The 17,954-nt window shown below is 61.4% G+C and overlaps 1 protein-coding gene across 1 annotated transcript in view; it reads right to left on the bottom strand.

The window, feature by feature from the left end:
* The window catches only part of COL18A1 (collagen type XVIII alpha 1 chain), a 19,262-nt gene extending 2,665 nt beyond the window's left edge, over positions 1–16,597 (bottom strand). The window contains exons 1-39 of the mRNA XM_019473084.1: positions 16,528–16,597; positions 11,413–11,957; positions 8,444–8,527; positions 8,292–8,351; positions 7,971–8,109; positions 7,748–7,851; positions 7,633–7,659; positions 7,366–7,536; positions 7,237–7,263; positions 7,082–7,144; positions 6,889–6,975; positions 6,694–6,747; positions 6,470–6,619; positions 6,258–6,320; positions 6,005–6,049; positions 4,897–5,037; positions 4,741–4,812; positions 4,600–4,626; positions 4,426–4,470; positions 4,218–4,280; positions 3,742–3,777; positions 3,581–3,670; positions 3,377–3,406; positions 3,244–3,270; positions 2,960–3,022; positions 2,733–2,807; positions 2,604–2,639; positions 2,428–2,481; positions 2,137–2,211; positions 1,848–1,919; positions 1,607–1,649; positions 1,400–1,462; positions 1,267–1,310; positions 1,038–1,160; positions 800–944; positions 607–680; positions 394–522; positions 174–209; positions 1–37 (exon numbers count right to left, since the gene is read on the bottom strand). The exon at positions 1–37 is cut by the window's left edge and continues 9 nt beyond it. Of these exons, the coding sequence (XP_019328629.1) occupies positions 1–37; positions 174–209; positions 394–522; positions 607–680; positions 800–944; positions 1,038–1,160; positions 1,267–1,310; positions 1,400–1,462; positions 1,607–1,649; positions 1,848–1,919; positions 2,137–2,211; positions 2,428–2,481; positions 2,604–2,639; positions 2,733–2,807; positions 2,960–3,022; positions 3,244–3,270; positions 3,377–3,406; positions 3,581–3,670; positions 3,742–3,777; positions 4,218–4,280; positions 4,426–4,470; positions 4,600–4,626; positions 4,741–4,812; positions 4,897–5,037; positions 6,005–6,049; positions 6,258–6,320; positions 6,470–6,619; positions 6,694–6,747; positions 6,889–6,975; positions 7,082–7,144; positions 7,237–7,263; positions 7,366–7,536; positions 7,633–7,659; positions 7,748–7,851; positions 7,971–8,109; positions 8,292–8,351; positions 8,444–8,527; positions 11,413–11,957; positions 16,528–16,573 (3,265 nt within the window). The 5' untranslated portion in view covers positions 16,574–16,597. The remainder of the gene's footprint in view (positions 38–173; positions 210–393; positions 523–606; positions 681–799; positions 945–1,037; positions 1,161–1,266; positions 1,311–1,399; positions 1,463–1,606; positions 1,650–1,847; positions 1,920–2,136; positions 2,212–2,427; positions 2,482–2,603; positions 2,640–2,732; positions 2,808–2,959; positions 3,023–3,243; positions 3,271–3,376; positions 3,407–3,580; positions 3,671–3,741; positions 3,778–4,217; positions 4,281–4,425; positions 4,471–4,599; positions 4,627–4,740; positions 4,813–4,896; positions 5,038–6,004; positions 6,050–6,257; positions 6,321–6,469; positions 6,620–6,693; positions 6,748–6,888; positions 6,976–7,081; positions 7,145–7,236; positions 7,264–7,365; positions 7,537–7,632; positions 7,660–7,747; positions 7,852–7,970; positions 8,110–8,291; positions 8,352–8,443; positions 8,528–11,412; positions 11,958–16,527) is intronic.
* Between the last annotated feature and the right edge of the window lie 1,357 nt (positions 16,598–17,954).

Genomic DNA, 17,954 nt, shown 5'->3' with positions numbered 1-17,954 from the left:
AGTGGATGCTGGGGGGCTTGTCGTACACCTCATTGTCCTGGGGAGGGAGGGAGAGACAGGCTGAAGGTTGGTGCTGCCCTGGGCAGAGATGGGGATGGTTAGGGGTGGGGATGACGATGGCGATGGGGGTGGGGATGGATGGATGGACATGGGGATGGGGACAGGGAACTCACCAGAGCCGAGCTAGAGATCAGGGTGTGCTCCTCCAGCTGCAAGTACATGGCACATCAGATCCCAGCCACCCCCCTCTCCTCATCCTTGTGCAAGGGTGGGGGGACACCCGAGTACCCCCAAAAGATGCCACTGAAACCCCAGGGTGATGCTGCCTGCAGGCCCTCAGAGCCAGGCAGTGCAACTCAAGATGGGGTGCCACCTTCACCCCCCCACACTCACCAGCACCCGGCGGAAGCCCCCACGCAGGCGGACATACAGTTCTTGCCGGTCGGTCAGGAAGACGAGGCCACCCTCGGGCAGCTCGTGCATGGCGCTCAGCATCGCCTGGTAGGTCGGCAGGGTGCGCAGCTGTGGGCATAGCCCGGCGGGTGGCTCAGGGCTCGGCTGGCCAGCCTGCAGGCAACACCCCCCCAGCCCAGAGCCCCAGCTCACCCCCAAGGACGTCGCGCTGGTGCCTGGTGGCCCGGGGGGTCCTGGTGGTCCGGGAGGGCCGGGGATGCTGATAGCTGAGAGGAAGAAGGCGAAATGGAGAGGGCTACAGCACAGGGCATGGGGAGGGAGATGCAGGGTGTGTAGAGAGTGATGCGGCGTGTGCAGGGAGGGATGCAGTGGCACAGGTACTCACCTTGTCTGTGGGGCCCTGGGAAGGAGGGTGGACCAGGGGGGCCAGGAGGGCCAGGGGGGCCCTGCTGCCCCTCGTATCCAATACCGGGGGGGCCCTGAGGTCCGGGAGGCCCTGGTGGCCCAACAATACTGTCCCCCTTGGGACCCTAGGCAGTGTGAGAGAGCATCCCTGGAGCAAAGCATCTGGGGATGCCGCCCTCCCCATGCTCTCCTCGTCCCCAGCGCCATGGGGTACTCACTGGCAGCCCGGGGTAGCCCTGGGGCCCCGGAGGCCCCGGCAGCCCGGAGACGCTGGGACCGTAGAGTGGGGTGCTGCCCGGCTCGCCCTTCTCGCCCTTGGGACCTGCGTCCCCCTTGTCACCCTGTGGGATAGCACGGTCTTAGGGTGAGCAGCCAGGGCGCACCCCGATACGCCAAATTGTGCTGGGTGCCACCCCGTGAGCCGCCGGCGGCAGGCAAAGGGCTTACCCGCAGGTTGACACCGAAGTGACTCAGGTCATAGGGGAAGTGGCCTGTGGAGAGGGAGAGGAGGGGAGAGGAGAGCTGGGGTAAGCACAAGCCACCCCCTGCCCACCTCTGCCTGCGGGGATGGGTCACCCACCTGGGGGTCCCGGGGCTCCGGCATCGCCTTTCTCTCCCTTTTGTCCTGGAAACTGGTGGAAACCTGTGGGGAGCAGCAGAGAGATACCATCTCAGTGCTGCAGCATCCCAGCCCCAGCTCTAATGGAGGGGGTCCCATTCCCCCCACCGGCCTTGTTGGAGGTCCCCGAACCGCCCCAAGGAGGCTGGGAGAAGGACACCCCCTTACCGGGGAAGGCTGGCAGCGCGGGATGGCTGGTGTCGCTGAAGGCCTGTGGGGATGCAAAGGAAGCAGCTGCAGAGACAGCAGCATCCTTGGGGACCCCCACCTGATGGCAGCCCCACATGCCAGCCCTGGCTGGGATGTCACCAGAGTGTCCTCCATCCCCTCCAGCCAAGCAGGGGTCACTGGGAGGACATGGTCACCAGCCCTCAGCTTCCCCCATCACAGTGATGGTGTTGTTACTCACATTGCTGCTGTCGTAGACTATGCTGCCAGGCAGCCCAGGGGGGCCTGGGGGACCCGGGGGTCCTGGGGGACCCTGCGGGGGGAGAGAAGATGTGTCAGGGTCCTGCAAAGTGGACAATCCCTGTGGAGGGGGACACCGGGGCCATGCCCTGCCCCAGAGGGGCAACCAGTCCCTGAAAGAGGGAGGCATGGGCCCTTTGCCAAAGGGATTCAGGTCCCCAGGGAGACCCTCGGTGTGTGTGTCCCCATCTGCTGGACCAGCAGCCCAAGGGGACTGCGGCAGCGCTCACCTGCAAGCCCAGCACACTACTGACATCCGCGGGGTCACCCTTCTCGCCCTTCAGCCCATTCATGCCAGGACGTCCCTGTGGATGAGCAGCACAGATGACCCTTGTCCCCGTTCCCCGACCAGCTCCGGGGTGACACCCCGGCATCACCGCTGGCACCACCCCACACCTCGGCACCTCAGGGACACGATGGGGTTTGGGGTTCAGTGGGTGCAAGATGTGCAAATGGGGTGGGGGTGATGTGGTGGAGGAGGCAATGGCCAAGGGGACAAACAAACCAGGAGCAGGTCTTACGGGTCTGCCTGGAAAGCCGATCTCTCCCTTCATCCCTGCTCGTCCCTGGGGACCCTGGAGGGGAGAGAAGATGAGAATGGAGGTGCTCAGAGTGGGGGCACCCCCCATCCCCCTCTGCCCTGGATCAGCCTCGTCCCTCCCTGTAGGATAAGAGGAGGACAGTGATGGTGACTTACCAAAGGTCCCATCGGTCCCCGCAGCCCTGGCTCCCCCTGCAGACAGTGGACAGGGAAAGGGCATCACCACCAGGACCACGCGGCACCCGTCGCACGGGGACGTGCCCCCTGTTCCTGAGGCACACCCACCTTTTCTCCTTTCACCTTTGCAGTGACCACAGTCCCATCGGGGCTGATGATGACGCCAGGCTCCCCCTTCTCCCCCTGCAAGAGAGGAGGAGGCACGAGGGGAGATGGAGGGAGCAGGCTCCCTCCCACGGTGGGGCTGGCATCACCACTGTGACCTGGTGGCCAGGCAGGATGGGGGACCAGGAGCGTGACCACCCCACAGGGCGGAGCTGGCCCAGAGCAGTTACCTTCAACCCTGGGGAGCCCTGGGGACCAGACAACCCCCGGTCTCCTTTCGGTCCCACCGGGCCCTGCAGGGAGGAGCACAGAGCCCGCATCAGCCCTGACCCACCAAAGGCAGACCCCGATGACCACCCTGGCATCACTGCAGCAGGACCAGCAACCAGACGTTTCACCAAAGCATGCCCAGAGTTTTCACTCTGACTCCCCCTCTGGTGCCCAGGCACTGCCCCATGCCCCACTGCAGGCACCAGTGCCACCCCTGCAGTCCTCAGGCCTGCCACGAACTCACCGGGAAGCCGGCGTGACCCGGTCTGCCCTGCAGAGAAAAGCAGAGATGCCCATATGAGCAGACCCCGTCTTTCCAAGAAACTGGGTGCCCTCCTGGCACTGCCGGAGGGGTGCGGGTGGCAGGGGGTACCTACCTCTGGACCGGGCAAAGCTGCCAAAGACTTCTGTAAAAAGAGATAAAACAAGGTTTTTCACCCTGAGCTTTGCTCTGAAGAGGTCAGAGCTCCTGGAGAAGTCTCTCTTGGTCCCCTTGCATGATGGGTGCTGGGCAGGACCCCCCTCCCCCCCCCCGGTTTTAGCTCCCCCAAGCTGCGATGAAGCCAGGACCCACCACTTACATCTTCACTTGAGACAGCAATGACCTGTCCAGGGGGACCAGGTGGACCGGGGGGGCCGGGCAGCCCCACACCATCTTGGCCTCGCTCACCCTGGAAGACACAAGCCGTCAGCCCCAGGGCCACCGCTGGCCAGTCTCCGTCCCCAGCCCAGTGGCACCTACCTTCTCACCGGGGCTGCCTCTGTCACCTTTGGGTCCCTGGAAGGAGGAGCAGGCAGGGGTGAGCTTCCTGCTTGGCACCACACGCAGCTGGACCCTGGCTCACAAGCGGAGACCCCCTCCTGCCTGCGGCTCAGCAAAACCTTTCAGGCCAACCCCCCCCCGCCTGCAAGGTCCAGGCAGCAAGCCAGGGTGGGATGCTTTTGGGTGGAGGTGATGGCAAGCAGGGTGGCAAGTTGATGAGTATGGGGTCCCAAGCAGCATGGGCACCCCTGGCACACAGTGAGCATGGACCCAGAGCAGGGGAACAGCTGAAGGCACAGGGGGGGTGGATTTTGGCTGCTGGGGGCAGATTTTGGTTGCTGGGGTTGAATTTTGGCTGCTGGGGATGGGGCTGCTGTAAGTGGCCCTGCAGTGCGCAAGGGTACCCCGCCTGGAGCAAGGCGGGGCTTCTGGAAAGGGGGAGCTGATGCTCCTACCTGCGGTCCGGGGAAGCCCTCCAGTCCAGGGCGGCCATCCACGCCGGGCATGCCAGCATCTCCCTGCAACAAGACGCGGGAAAGGGCAAGATGCAGTACAGAGCATCCTCCCAACAGCCCCAGGTTGGGGAGCACAGGGGTCTTCCTCAGCACTCCACCAACCCCAGAGGCTCACACACAGCCCGTCCTGACCTCCTGGCACTCCTACCTTCAGTCCTGGCAAGCCGGGCTGCCCAGGGCTGCCGACCTCCCCCTGCAATGAAAGAGGTATGACAGCAGGAGCATCCCCACAGGCTGCCTGTGGGCATCCTGCACGGATGGAGCCAGGCTCCTGCAGCTGCCTCTGGCAAAGGGCAAGGAAGGTGTTTGAAGGGCTCCTCACCTTCACCCCCGGCAGTCCCGGCACCCCCTGCAAGCAACAAGAAGGGGACCATGAGTGTGGGGTGATGGCAGGGGACACGATGGTGGGGGATGCCCCAGGGAGCCCAGGATGGAGGGAGGGAAGGGGCAAGAATGGAGCTACCTGTGGTCCTTCAGGTCCGGGTGGTCCGGGGGAGCTGGCAGCGAACGGCAGCCCCGAGCCCTCCATGTCGCCCTAGGCAGGGGGAGAAGGGGCTGAGCCACATCTGCCCCCTGCTCCAGCTCATCCCACCCTCCCATCACAGGGGTGATCACTTACAAATCCAGCCTCATAGACTGGCCCTGGTGGTCCCGGGGGACCGGGGGGTCCCGGCTGCCCTCGGGGTCCGATGGGCCCAGGAAGGCCAGCTAACCCCATTTCTCCCGGGGTTCCTGCTGGTCCCATTTCTCCCTTGCTGCCCTGCAAAGGGGACAAGAAAAAAAAAGGGCACAGATGGGACAAGGTGGCAACAGTCCGTGTCTGGAGCCTGCAAGTGGGAGGCAGCGCATCCCCTCCCGCATCTCCAAACCACCCCTTGGGACAGGGCACAGATGCTCCCCTGTCTCCGGGGCAGAGGGTCTTTGCAGTATGGGACATCGCCCAGCTCCGGCATCCCTCGTCCTGGCTGTCCTCGCATGGCCCTGGCTCCCCGTGCGATGAGCACGATGGCCACCAGAGGCTCATCTAAAATCATAAATGTGATATTTTTTGCATGCACTGCTGGCTCCGATGCAGCGGCAAAGCTCAGCACTGAGGGGGGATGCTCACAGGCACCCTTGATCTTTGCTACGGGTCTTGGAGCAGCAGGATCAGTCCTATGCCCACTGCCGCCCCATCTGCCCTCTCAATGTTGGCAGCATTAAGAAACCTTAACTCTTGAGGGTCTTGCCCCCAGCTCAGGCTGTGGTGGATGGGTCATCCCAAGGGCATCCTGGACCCCCAGGGAGGGGAGGGCGATTGTGTGCGTCCCAGCAAGCCTTTACCTCCACCCTCGGGGATGCAGGGTGGAAAGAAGCTCGTGCAGGCAGGCAGGAGAGCGATGCGCAGAAGATGGGGTGTTTCCCAGAGGGGTGCGGGCACCCAAAACCCCCCAAGCAAACCCTCTTCTGTGCCTTGAAACACCGTTTGGCTTGCCTGCCCACTTCTCGAGGCAGCAGTGCCTGGACCAAAGCCAAGTGAGGGTGGTAGGAGCCTGGCGAGCATTCCGGGGGTGATTGGTGGCTCCACACACCCTTGAGCCATGGCCCTACTCTGCTCCAGGAGGAACCCAAATACCAGCATCCCCCTCCCCGCTCCGGCACGAGGTGGCCCCCAAAGCAGCATCCCTTCCTCCAGTCTGCAATGCACGTGGGACCCCCTGCCAAGAAACCCACCCCAGGCACAGTACCTTGGGTCCCGGTGCACCAGGGAGGCCAAGGTCACCCACATCGCCCTGGGGAGAAGAAGGAAGGAGAAGAGAGTGTGAAGAAGCTGCCTTGCTCCAGGAGCAGGTTGCTGCTCTCCAGTCCAGGGATGGAGGGAGCTGGGACCTCCCCAAGATGTGCCAGGGGACCGAGCGGCAGCTGCTGTGGCCCCCCCTGGGGTGCCAGCTGCCTCGCGGGGGAACCATGACATGCTTCCAGGGGACATGGGACACTCACCTGTTCTCCTTTGGGCCCCAGCTGCCCAGCCGCCCCGTCTCTTCCAGGAGGACCCTGAGGACCCTGCAAGATGCCCAGGAGCTGGCTCCAGTGCAGGGAAACCCCGTGGGGCTGGTGGGCACAGAGCCCCCCACTGCCACAAGGGGCAGTTATGGCCACATGGCTGCAGGGGGGCCCTGGGATGGGTCCCCTTGGCCGCCCCATGCACCTACCGCTGGCCCCGGGGGCCCAGGGGTCCCATCCCTGCCTGGCAGCCCTGGTGGTCCCAGCAGGTCCGTGAGGTTCATCCCAAACCGTCCTGGCTCCCCTGGCAAACCAGGCACGCCGGGTGGCCCTGGGGGACCGGGTGGCCCTCGTGGACCCTACAAGAGAAGGAGGGGAGGATGGCTAAGTGTGTCCCCCCACTCCCTGACAGCAGAAGGTGACCTGCACTCACCCGCAGGCTCTCCAGGTCGCCGCCGAAGCCAGAGCCCTCCATGTCGATGAAGGTCTGGGGAGAAGCAGAAGGGTGATGTCAGGCACTGATGGCCAGAGTTGGGGCGCTCGGTGGCGCGGCGATGCTGCGCAGGGGCTGACGGCAGCATCTCACTCCTCTATGTGCCCCCAAACCCGTGTCCCAGGGGGCACCCACCAGCTTGTCGTGCTTGGAGGAGGGTCCTGGCAGTCCTGGGGGACCGGGTGGTCCAGGCGGTCCCCTTGGCCCCATGCCTGGGTCACCCTGGCACAGAGGAGAGAGCGCGGTTTGCGAGCATAGCCCAGCTGCCCGTGAGAGGAAGGGGGGGCAGCAGCATGTGCCATCTCCCCACACCAGCACTGGCACTCACCTTCTCCCCCTTCAGACCAGGCTCCCCTGGCGTCCCAGGGAACCCCTGCGGTCCCATATCGCCCTGCGAAGGGGAGCAGTGGGGGGTCAGTGGGCAGCAAGACAAGGGGGGTGGCCAGCACCCATTGCCCCGCCACCCCCCCACCCCCCACTTACGGGTTTGCCATCCTCGCCAGGATCGCCCTAGGGATGGCAGAGAGGGGAGAGGTCAGTGCGCAGGCAGGCAGGCAAGCAGGCAGGGCTGGGGGGGGAGAGGATACCCGAGGGGCAGGGAGCTTGACTCACGGGCTCGCCGTCCCTGCCAGGGGCTCCGTCCTTCCCTGGCGGCCCTGGGGGACCAGTGACCTGCTCCACCATCAAGCCATTAGTGTGCTGCGAGAGGGTCCCGGGGGTGCCGGGGTCACCCGGCTCCCCTTTCTGGCCCTTGGAGCCAGGGTAGCCAAATCCAGCGCTGCCCTGGGGAGCGGAGGGAAAAGAGGATGGGTGGCACGACCCCAGGGGTGGCAGCCCAGGCAGGCATGGCTTTGCCCTGGCTCCCCCTGCGATGCTCACCTTAACACCCAGTTCTCCTTTCTCCCCCTGCAGGATAGAAACAAAGAGGAGCAGGTGTCAAACGTGGACATGTCAGTGGCATCCTCGAGCCCCTGGGATCCCCTCTCTCACCCACCTTTTCACCCTTGACACTGCCCGTCCCCATGATGCTGCCGGTCCCAGAGTCCCCTTTCAGGCCACGCTCACCCTTCTCCCCCTTTTCACCTTTGGGGCCAGTGCCTGAGGGAAGGGAAAAGGGACTCGGTTGTGCTCGGGGACGGCCACACCACCATGTCCCCACCAGTGTGCCCCGGGGCTGGCCAGCATGGTGGGGAAGGGGATGCTGCTGTCAGCATTACCTCCCGCAGAGACCCGCAGTGTCCCCTCTGCTCTGGTCCTCTCGGCTTGCTGTGGGGAGCCTCCGCTGCTCCTTGGCCCACTGCCCGCTGCCACGGGGGGAGAGGTGACAGGGATGGCATCCACCAGCCCCGGGACACCCTGTGCCAACAATAAGGGGACACCGCGGCGCCGTTCACCTCCTGGTGCCCTCTCAAAAGGGACAGGTGCCGGGACCCCATCAGGCATCCCAGGACCTTGACCATGGAGGGCACCCAGCCCTCCTCGTCCCTAAAATCTTGGGATCCTGCCACTGAGTGCAACACCCACAGGCACCAACTCACTCTGTCTTTCCCCGAGGGTTGGCGTCCACCTTCTGCCCCGCTGCCAAAATCACCAGAGACCTGCGTTTGCCCAGGGAGAAGGGGCGAGGGTTCAGCTGGGAGCACGGGGTGGCAGCCCCCCAGCCTGCCCCGGCTGGGCTGCCAGTGCTCACCTCCTCAGCATCGTCCTCTTCTTCCTCACACTGGTGCTCAGCCGCCCGCGGGTCCCCTTGCAGCTTCAAGTCGGCAATCACCCCCTGGAAGGAAACCACACCGAGGGCTGCCACGGATGGACATGCAGCACGGATGGACATGAGCCATAAACCACCCCACAGCATGATGTGACCTGCCGTGCCACCCAGCCACCACGTCTCCGAGTGCCCCACGTACATCAGGCTCTTTCACCTGGCGTGGAGAGAGCTCTCCACCTGAGCATCCATGTCCTGGCACTGCGAGGTTTCAACCTTGCAGCCCCGGTCTCCAGTGCCACTGGCATGGCTTGGCGAGCCATGGGGAAAAGCCCTGTGCCAGCACTGGCACCAGGCTGGCCAAGCAGAGGTGGCAGCCAGGATCTGGCCAGCTGGACAGCAACGCTTTGGCCATGCTCTTCATTCCCCCTCTCCAGAGGGCTCCCCAGCTGCAGATGGACCCTCCGCCCCAAGCAAGGGCCACTGGCAGGTCCCAGTCCACTGCAGCCCCAGTTTTGTATTTCTTAGGCTAATCTGCACTTCCTTACTATTTATTTGGGTTTTGCAAGCACTGTGCACATCCAAGCCACTTGTTTATACAAGAAACCTCCACAAATTCCTTCCTAAGGATGCTGCCTCCAGACAAAGCCCCGTAGCCAAGTTACCTGCGCTGCCTGGGAGGGCAGCAGCCCCGTCTCAGCTGGGGAGGGTGTGTGGGTACCAGCCTGAACCTTACGCCTCCCATGGTAAGGGGGCTCACCCAGTGCACCTCACGGCCCAGCCCAGGTCCTTGCTGCTGAGATAGAACGCTGCTGGGATGGGATACTGCTCGTCCCTCTGATCCCAGTGGGGAGGTGCTGGGGACCATGCTGGGAAGCAAGCTCGGAGAGGGCAGATACCTCCTGCTTGGTGTCTCTTCTCTGGGCAAGACACCTAAAATAATATTTGGGTTCGCTTGAAAGCACAGCACAACACGTCCGGGAAGGAGCCACACTCAGGAAACACAATGGGTTTAAGAAAACAAGAATCAGGGGCAGTTGCAGTTCAGCCAGGCTGGCTATGATATTATACTATGAATATATTATAAATATATAATATTACATATATATAATAAATGTAATATATAATAAATATATTATATTTTTAATGTATATAATAAAATATATATTAAAAAATCCCTCCCACAAGCAAATGCCCCCCAGGTGGGTTGTGACCTCCTCCAGCTGCTCGCCCTGGCGACAGCCGGCTCTAATCCACCCGTCTCCTCCCTGCTGGGCACCAGCATCAAGCCCAAGCTTTGATAAATGCAACACTCCAGCCTGATCCTGGGGCTTGCCAAAGGCATCGGAAATAATCCAGTTCCAGCCCTGAACCGAGGCATCCCCGTGAGGGATGGTTATAAGGGCCCTTTGCAGCCCGTTCGTCCCAATAAAGGGGGCAGCAGCACCGTAGGTCTTACTGTACATCCAGCTACGATCAAACCCTCCTGCCAGACCCTGGCTGAGACCCCATTTACAGTAACCCCCTTGATATCTGCTGTCCTAGGGGCTTCTGCGTTACCTGCAGATTTCACCCCTCCAAGTTTCATCCCGTTGACACAAAGGCAACTCAGGAAGAAGCACAGATGCCAGCTGAGACCTCACCAGCAGCCCTCCAGCTGCCCATGAGCAGCTCGTCTCGTGGCTTGACCAAGGGCCAGGTTTTAATCAGCTTGATGCCCTGTTAGTTCCAGATAACGCGAGTCGGGGCTGATCAGCAATGGAAATACCACGAGGCAGTCAGATGCCAAGGAGACATCCAAGCCTGTGCTCCCCGCTCCCATCTTGGCCGGCCGAGGCAGTCAGCCTCCATCCCTCGATGGCGGCTATTCCCCGCGGGAAAACTGGGGGCGGGCGGTGGGATCGGGTGTTTGGCAAGCTCGGGAACATCATCTGCTAGAAAGGCAGGAGTGCTTCGCTCCACTTTGGGCTGTTGGTTTGCCTTCCTACTGGTGCCACACCCTCTCCAGCTGGGGAGAGGAGTTTCTCCATGGCCATGACCTGGCCCTTCCGGCAGGTTCAAGAGCAAAAAATTGTTCTTCAAGAAAAGAAAGTTGCTCTTGAGACCTCAAGGGACCAACTCAAATCCCAGCACAAACTGGTCCCCAGCCCATCAATCATTAACCCTTCCCAGAGGAGCTTTCCCTGCCCGAAGCAGTTTAACTGGGACTGCAGCAGCGCTACTCATTAGTCAAGATGATGTTTAAGCTCAGAAATGTGTTTTGCAAAGCTCCCTGGGAAAAGCATCGCTGCACTCAGCAGAGCCTCTGTTGCTGGGCAAACTGCGCTCAACCCAGGAGAAATCCAGCGGTGCAATCCTGAACTTTACTCTCCTCAAGTACCACGGGGGATTTCCACGTCAGCTGGGCATCTTCCCCACACTTTCCATAAACCTTATCTAGAACATAAGTCATGCTGAAATCACGGGCTGAGCTATCACCTCCACTCCTTGCTCTCCAAAGTCTTCCTGCAGATACTGCCCTACGTCAGCCAACAAAGATATGCTCCGGCCCAAGCATTTTTTCCAGCTAAGAGAGACATTTTATCAGCCAAACCAGCTCCTCCACCAAAGGAGTTGGGTATTTTTAGCAAAGGGGAGACTCGAAGAGGCTCAGTGTTTGCTGGAAGAGGTATGGGCAATGGTGGCTGCTGTAGCACAACCCCATCTCCTCCTGCCAGCCCACCTTGAGAGCTTTGCCTTGGTGAGACCCAAGACAACAAAGTTGGTGGCATCTCAAGCCACCTTTCTCTGCCATCTCAAGCAACTCCTTCCCCAGGGATGCACGCGGAGTGTGGGCGCTGGTTTGTCTTCTGGGCAAAGAGATTGGTTCAACAGGCACAGTCTGGTGTCACGTCCCTCCAGCCTCACCCAGGCTTCTCCTTGGAGATGCTCCTTGGAGTGACCCAAGGCCTTACCTGGTATTTATCTGGGTCAGCTCCTCCAGCCTGAGCAACAAAGAGCCCGGAGCCATCTTCCAGTTCCATCTCATCCGGGGAGCGCTCAAAGCGCACCCGCTCGTGCTCCTCACAGTCCAGGTAGAGAACGACTTCATCCTCCTCCACGCTGATGGCGAAGCGCGTCCACTGGTTGAGCAAGGTGGGCACAGTGAAGATGGCTGCTGCATATGAGCTTGTTGAGCCTGGCTCTGTGTAGTAGAAGATGATCTGCTGCTTGCCCACCCGCAGCTCTGAGAGCTTGACGCCCACATAGATGATACTCTGCGAGGAGTCCGTGACAGCAAAGAGCACGCCGGCCCGGGGGGTGGTGGGCTGGATGTGGAACAGAAGGGAAAAGTCCCGGTAGAAAGGGCTCGGCAGGTGGTACCGGGCCACCTGGCCCGTGTTGGCATTGGGGCCGAAGACATAGCCGGGGTTGTTGTCGGGGCCGTAAATTTTGAGGATCTCCTCCGGCGGGGGGTCTCCGATCAGCTCCAGGAGGCTGACCTCAGCGCTCAGGTTCTCTGCAAGAGGAAGGGAAAGGGGATGGTCACAACTGGCCTGGCAAGGATGGTCACCCTCAGCAAGGCGCCTTGGGGGGACACCACTGGCTATGCCTCCCCCACACACCACTCTTCAGTGGCTCCCTCTGCTCGCCCTCCCCAGGGCCCGGGATTTTCCTTCAGACTGCAGGTTGGCCAAGGCAGCAATGCTCCTTGAGCTGCTCCCACCACACAGTTGGGATGTGGCTCCCAAAATGCCACCCATTCCCTGCTGCTGGCCCTCCAACCATGGCCAGGACATCCCTGAGATGGGATAAAACCAAAGGGATCTTGCCCGTGGTAGCAACATGCCTGTGCAGGCAGCAGGGGATGCTGCCGGAGCACTGGGATGCTGAACAACCACGGAGCCACAAGGAAGTGTGTTGCATCCGTATCCGCTCCAGGGTCATGGTGACCCCCCACATCATCCCAGGACAAGCTCATGGGGTCACCCCGGCTGGGAACAAATCAGAGCCATCTTGCAACATCCTGGGAATGGGGCTCGAGCCGGTGGGCTCTGTCAGCTTCCCAGATGATCTCAATTTGGAGCTTGCCTCCTTTCCCGACTCCTTTTTCTCAAGGCGCTTGGGGAAGTTCTGCTTGGGACGGTCTCTCCTACCCGACGCAGCTGAACATCTGGCCGGGGTGAGCCGGCCCTCTGTACGCCAGCTCCTGTTGTTTTGGCAGCAGGCACATCCTCATCGCCCACACACCGGGCGCTGGATTCCTCCTCTCCTATGTCAACTGCTCGGGTGGGTGCCAACTCGATGGGATTGAGCACGTCGGGTGCTTTTTAACTCTGTGCTTCCCGGGAGCGAGGAAACCCAACTACCCCAGCTCCAAAACGGTCGAGGGCTCTGCACTGTGAACGGACGCTTGGAGCCGATTTTGGCCCCATCCTGAGTCAAGAGCAGGAGCTGAGACAATTCAATATCCCCAACTCCATCCCTGTTGTTTCACATGAGTAATGGGGGGTTATCAGAGGTGTGTTGGGCTGGGGAGGACCAGCCAGGAACCTCCACCCTGCTCTGGAGCCAGGCATTGTCCTCCAGAGTGCTTAAGAAAAAATAAAAAGAAGAGAAGAAAAAAAAAGAAAGAAGAAATCAGCCCAGCCTTGCCCAGCCTGGAAGGAAAACACGTTTCTCGGAATGGTAGGAGGAGGTGAAAACCTGGGTGCCTCTTCCAAAGCCTGGGGGTACGCACACATGGAGCATCCCCAGCCTCCCCCTGCTGCCGAGCCCCAGTGCTAGCGCCAGCCCCGTGACAGGGACCCACGTGGCGGGGACGTTAGAAATGCCACCAATTAGAGGTGGGGGCAAGTTTTCTCCCTGCCAGACCCCAGACACACTGATCCTCTCCTGAGCCTGCTGCTCTGAAACTACTCTGTGCCTACCCTGCTCCCCCAGGCTCCCAGTCCCTCCCAAGCTTGGCACCCCAAAACTGAGCACCTGGCTGGGAGGAAACCTCCCTCCTGGTCTTGCACCAGTCCTAACCCCTTCATCTGTCCTGCACCAGGATTGGGCTTCCCCATGGGGCACCCCCAGCCCACTCGGAGGGGAAAGGCTCAGCGCAGCCCCTCTGCCTCGCTGGCTGTAGGGACCTCTGTATCCTGGAGCCCAGCATCCTTTCAAGCCCAGCATCCTTTTGCGCCCAGATGTGTGCAGCCCTACACCAAAAATAATGGGGCAAGCGAGTGGGGCTCCCCCTGGACCTGCAGCGAGCCCCACCCTGGCACCCACCCTTGAGACATCCCATGCTCAGGCACCCCACAAGTTTGCTCCCACTGTCCCATCCCCAGCCGCATCATCCCCAGCCGTGCCAGCCACTCTGCAGCAGGCGGCTGCGGCCAAGCTGACTGCAAACACCAGGATGCAGGGATGGAGCTTATCTCAGGCTGGAGGAAGCCAAATTCACAGCAGCTTTAAGGGAAGAGGAAACCAGAGCTTCCTCCCGGGGGTCCACATGGCTACAGGAGCTGGCACTGCAATTTCTGCAGCCAGACAAGCCATTGTCTGCCCCCAGGGCCAGGGATGATGGGGGACAGGCTGAAAGAGGCTTTTGTTAGCGATGCAATTTTCAACCACGCTCTCCTTGGTGTTTCAGCTGGCTCTGGGATCCTTCCTCCTCTCCAAACGTGCCACTCGCCCCTGAGCCCGGGGTAGGAGCTGGGTGCCGGTGTTTCCCACAGCAAACAGGGACATGTCTTTCCCCTGCGCAACGTGCAAAGCAGGCAGAGGCCAGGGCTGTGAGGCAGGATGGGGCCTGGGGAATGGGGGGGTAAGGGCAGACCCCTTCAAATGGCTGCTCCCCTGCAAAAGCCACGTGCCCCTTCTCAACCGCAAACCTTTCAGGCCATGCTTGCTTTTTCCAAAGGGCTCCCAGAGCCCAAATATCGCACCCCCTCCTCCCTGTGGCAAACCGGCAGCACCCACTGCAGTGCACAGAGAGACAGAGACGGCTGACGACACAGTGGTTTTGGGATGGGTGCTGGCACAGGATGGCTGCGGGGATGCCTCTGGCCGCAGCGACCCAGCCATTTGCTCCCGTTGCCATTGGAAAGGCCCCAGGGATGCTCCAAGCCATCTCCCCGCTCTGCCATGGCCTTCCTGGCTGGCCTGAGCTGGGGCTGCCAGCGTGGCCCCAGGCATCCCATCCCAGCTGGGATGCAGGGGAACCCCAGCACACAGGAGCATCTCAAGTCACTCTATGGGGTGCACCACAGTCCCCACATCCCCCACCCATTCCTGATGCTGCCCATCCAGGAGCGTGCGCCTCCCCCTGAGCACCTCCATGACCCTGCTGCACCCTTCCCGGGGTCGGCCGGCAAACAGAGCCACTTTGATGCCAAGGGGACCATGTGTGCGACCCTTGTCAGCTGGCCCCCAGCTAAATTGCCCCTCTGATGGCAGCCCTCCTGATCGGCAGCCCCAGGCCATCACCGGAGGGCACGGGGGGCCGGCGCGGGAACACAGCCTCATTCAGAGGGCTCGGCAGGGGGGAGCAGCAAGCTCCCACTCCTGCTTTCATTCCAAACTGTGTTCTTGCTCTTACACCCTGATGTGCATTTCTCCAAGCACCAGTCCCCCCACAACTCCCTACCTTTCACCCCCTGCCGAAGAGGCACGTCTTGGTCCCCGGCTGACATACAGAAGGGTCACAACCACCTAATGACAAAGCCGGAGGCAAAGTAACCTCTCCCACCTGCCAAGCAGGGGGGATCAAACAGTAGCCGTTGGGTAAATCATTAACCCCAAGGCAAAGGGCCACTCTGGGAGAGGGAAGCGTGCGGGCCCAGCTGCGGGTCACCTTGAAGCCTCTTCACTGCCATGGCCCCAGACGCTGCTGCAGTTGGGTGGTCGCGGGGTCCTTCCCCTGTCCCCAGCCATGGCCCCAGATGCTGCTGCAGTTGGGTGGTCGTGGGGTCCTGGTCCTTCCCCTGTCCTCACAGGGAGTTGCCAGCTCTGCAAGCACCCTGCTCCCTGGGATGGACACCCTAAAGCCCTCTGCTGTGCACTGCGGCACCTGCAAACCAGCCCTGAATGCCAGCATGATGCGCTTGGGGAGCACCTCTTGTCCTGGCCACTGGGACGTTGTCTTTTAACCTGGCCACTGTGTTTCACTGGGGGTGAAACAGCCCAAGGAGGGGATGGTGATGCTCAGCCTTGCGTAGGGAGCCAAAACCCACTGGTGGGCCCTGTTTGAAGAAGCTGCGGCTGGATGGAAAGTGATTTTGGACTCAGCAGCACCCCATGGGGACAAGGCAGAAGCATCCCTTGGCGCCTAAAAACCTGGGGGAGTTTGGGGAGGGGAGACACACACACAAAAACACATGAACATCACCCAGCCACATTACCTGCAGAAGCATTAATAAAGACACAAGAATACCCTTCGTCCTCCTTGGGGAGAGCATCACAAGGCAGAGGCAGGCGCCCGCTGGCCAAGTGCATCCAACACTGGTCTCTGATGGCCTCGCAGAAGCCCTGGCATGGCGGGGGGGTTATGGGGACCGAGGCACTACACCCGGGGAGCAGGAGCAAGCACAGAAACCACTCCATGTAGCGATGGCACCGCGATTCAAGCAACCCCTCCCACTCATGCAAAGCCGCCTGAATTTCCGCCTCGCTGCTGTGGCGGAGGTAATTCGGTAATCTGAAATGGTCAGTGCCCAGCACGCTGCAGAAGGGCAGGCGGGTCGGGACGGACAGGCAACGGCCGGCTGGCGGCATCAGTCTGGGTAAGAAGGATGCAAGCCCCATGCCACTACTACCGTAGAGTCGCGTAGTGGCGGTTAGTAAATCAAACTCAAGAGGACTGGAGTTATCAGCAAGAGGAGGATCCACACCGTTAGCCACCCTCCTGTTAGGCAAAGGAGGGCTCTGGCTCCTGTTCATGCCAGCCAGTGCCAGCCCCCGGCGGCTGGTGCCATGCTGCAGGTTCAGTGGGGCGGGTAATGCTCCGTGGCGGTGTCGGGGCGGTTGCGCCATGGGGTCCCGGGGCAGTACTGCCTGCTCATGGATACTGTCACCTGGTGAGAAAGGAAAAGGGGCACTACCTGGCCGGGGACCCGCCGGTCTCTGCAAGGACACCCGTGTCCCCATCGCTGTGGGGGTCCCCGTCCCCAGGAGCTGCAGGTCCTCGGTGTTCCCCATCCCCGGGAGCTGTGGGTCCTCGGTGATCCCTGTCCCCAGGAGCTGTGGGTCCTCGGTGGTCCCTGTCCCCAGGAGCTGTGAGTCCTCAGTGGAGCTGCTGGCCGCATCCTGGCCAGGGGCAGGTGACGTGCTGTGGGGAGGAGCGATGCTTGGCCATGCTGTGCTCTCCACCAGCGCCGTGGCATTCCTGTCCCACTGCTTGGTGTTTTCAGCTGAGGTCCCCTTGACCATAGGTGCTGCTGTGCTGGGATCCGGCTCCTGGCGCTGTGGGGTGGTGATGTCCCCCACCACCTGGCCACCCCATGTACCCGGGGACACGCTGGGGGTGGGAGCTGCCACAGAGGCAAGCGGCTCTGGTGCCGTGGTTCCCTCGCCGGGTGCCACTGGGCTTCCCATGGTCTTCACGCTGCCCCAAATCCAGTCCAGGAGCTGCATTTCGGAGGAGGAGAAGTAGCAAGCCAGGAGGAGCAGAAACCTCAAGTGAGGTGGGGCTGGGGCCATTAGGAAGGGAAAAGGAGCGTCGTTGCTTCGGAGGACAAAACAGAGAGGCCAGAGGAGGGAGAGGAGGGAAGAGGCAGGAGTTTTGCCCCGGCCAGACTCCTGGAGCGCTCACATCGCTCTCTCCTCCCCGGCTCCAGCGCACGACCCTTCAAACCAGAACAGAGCGGGAGGAGTGGCCACGCCACCGGCCCTGCCAAACCCTCCTCTCCTGAGCGCCAGCCTCCTCACACCCGGCACAGCCCCCCGGGGACCCCGCTGCCCAGTTGGGGACCCACCTGAGCCTCCCAAAACCTCTGGGAGCCAGCCAGCCCTCAGACGCACCCTGTTCCTTGCCCCAGCTGCTGCTGCCAGCTTTTTAACTCCTTCCTGCCCAGAAAATCCTAAACCCTCTCTCTCTGCTCGGTGGCTCTGTTTAAATTACTGGTGTCGAGAGCCATACATGGCGGGGTCACACATGGACATGGTCCCCACGGATGCCCAGCTTCTTTGAGACACACAAGTCCCCCCCTCCAGGCCTCGGGGAAAGGTTATAACCTCAGAACAAAACCAAACGAGGAGGGAAAAAAATCCCAGAAAACATTTCCAAGATTTCCACTGGCCAGAAACACAACAAGTCCCAAAAGTCAAGTGCTTTTGAGCTGCTTTCCCAGCTCGGCTACAGGGCCAGGACCCCCCAGGTGCTGTCTCAGGACAGCGAGGGGAGCGCTTGTGATCCCCCCTGCGCCACAAGCATCACGTGCCAGCGATGTCTGGAAGCCAGGAGGTCTGAGCAATCGTAAACTTGAGTACTTGAGTTTTACTGAAGCCTGGGATGAAAATCTCCCCTGGG

The sequence above is a fragment of the Aptenodytes forsteri genome, unplaced genomic scaffold (genome assembly GCF_000699145.1).
Source record: "Aptenodytes forsteri isolate BGI_AS27 unplaced genomic scaffold, ASM69914v1 Scaffold198, whole genome shotgun sequence".
In the NCBI taxonomy this organism is placed as follows: Eukaryota; Metazoa; Chordata; class Aves; order Sphenisciformes; family Spheniscidae; genus Aptenodytes; species Aptenodytes forsteri.
Note: the sequence above shows the minus strand (reverse complement) of the source record. Positions and strands in the feature narration are given on the sequence as shown.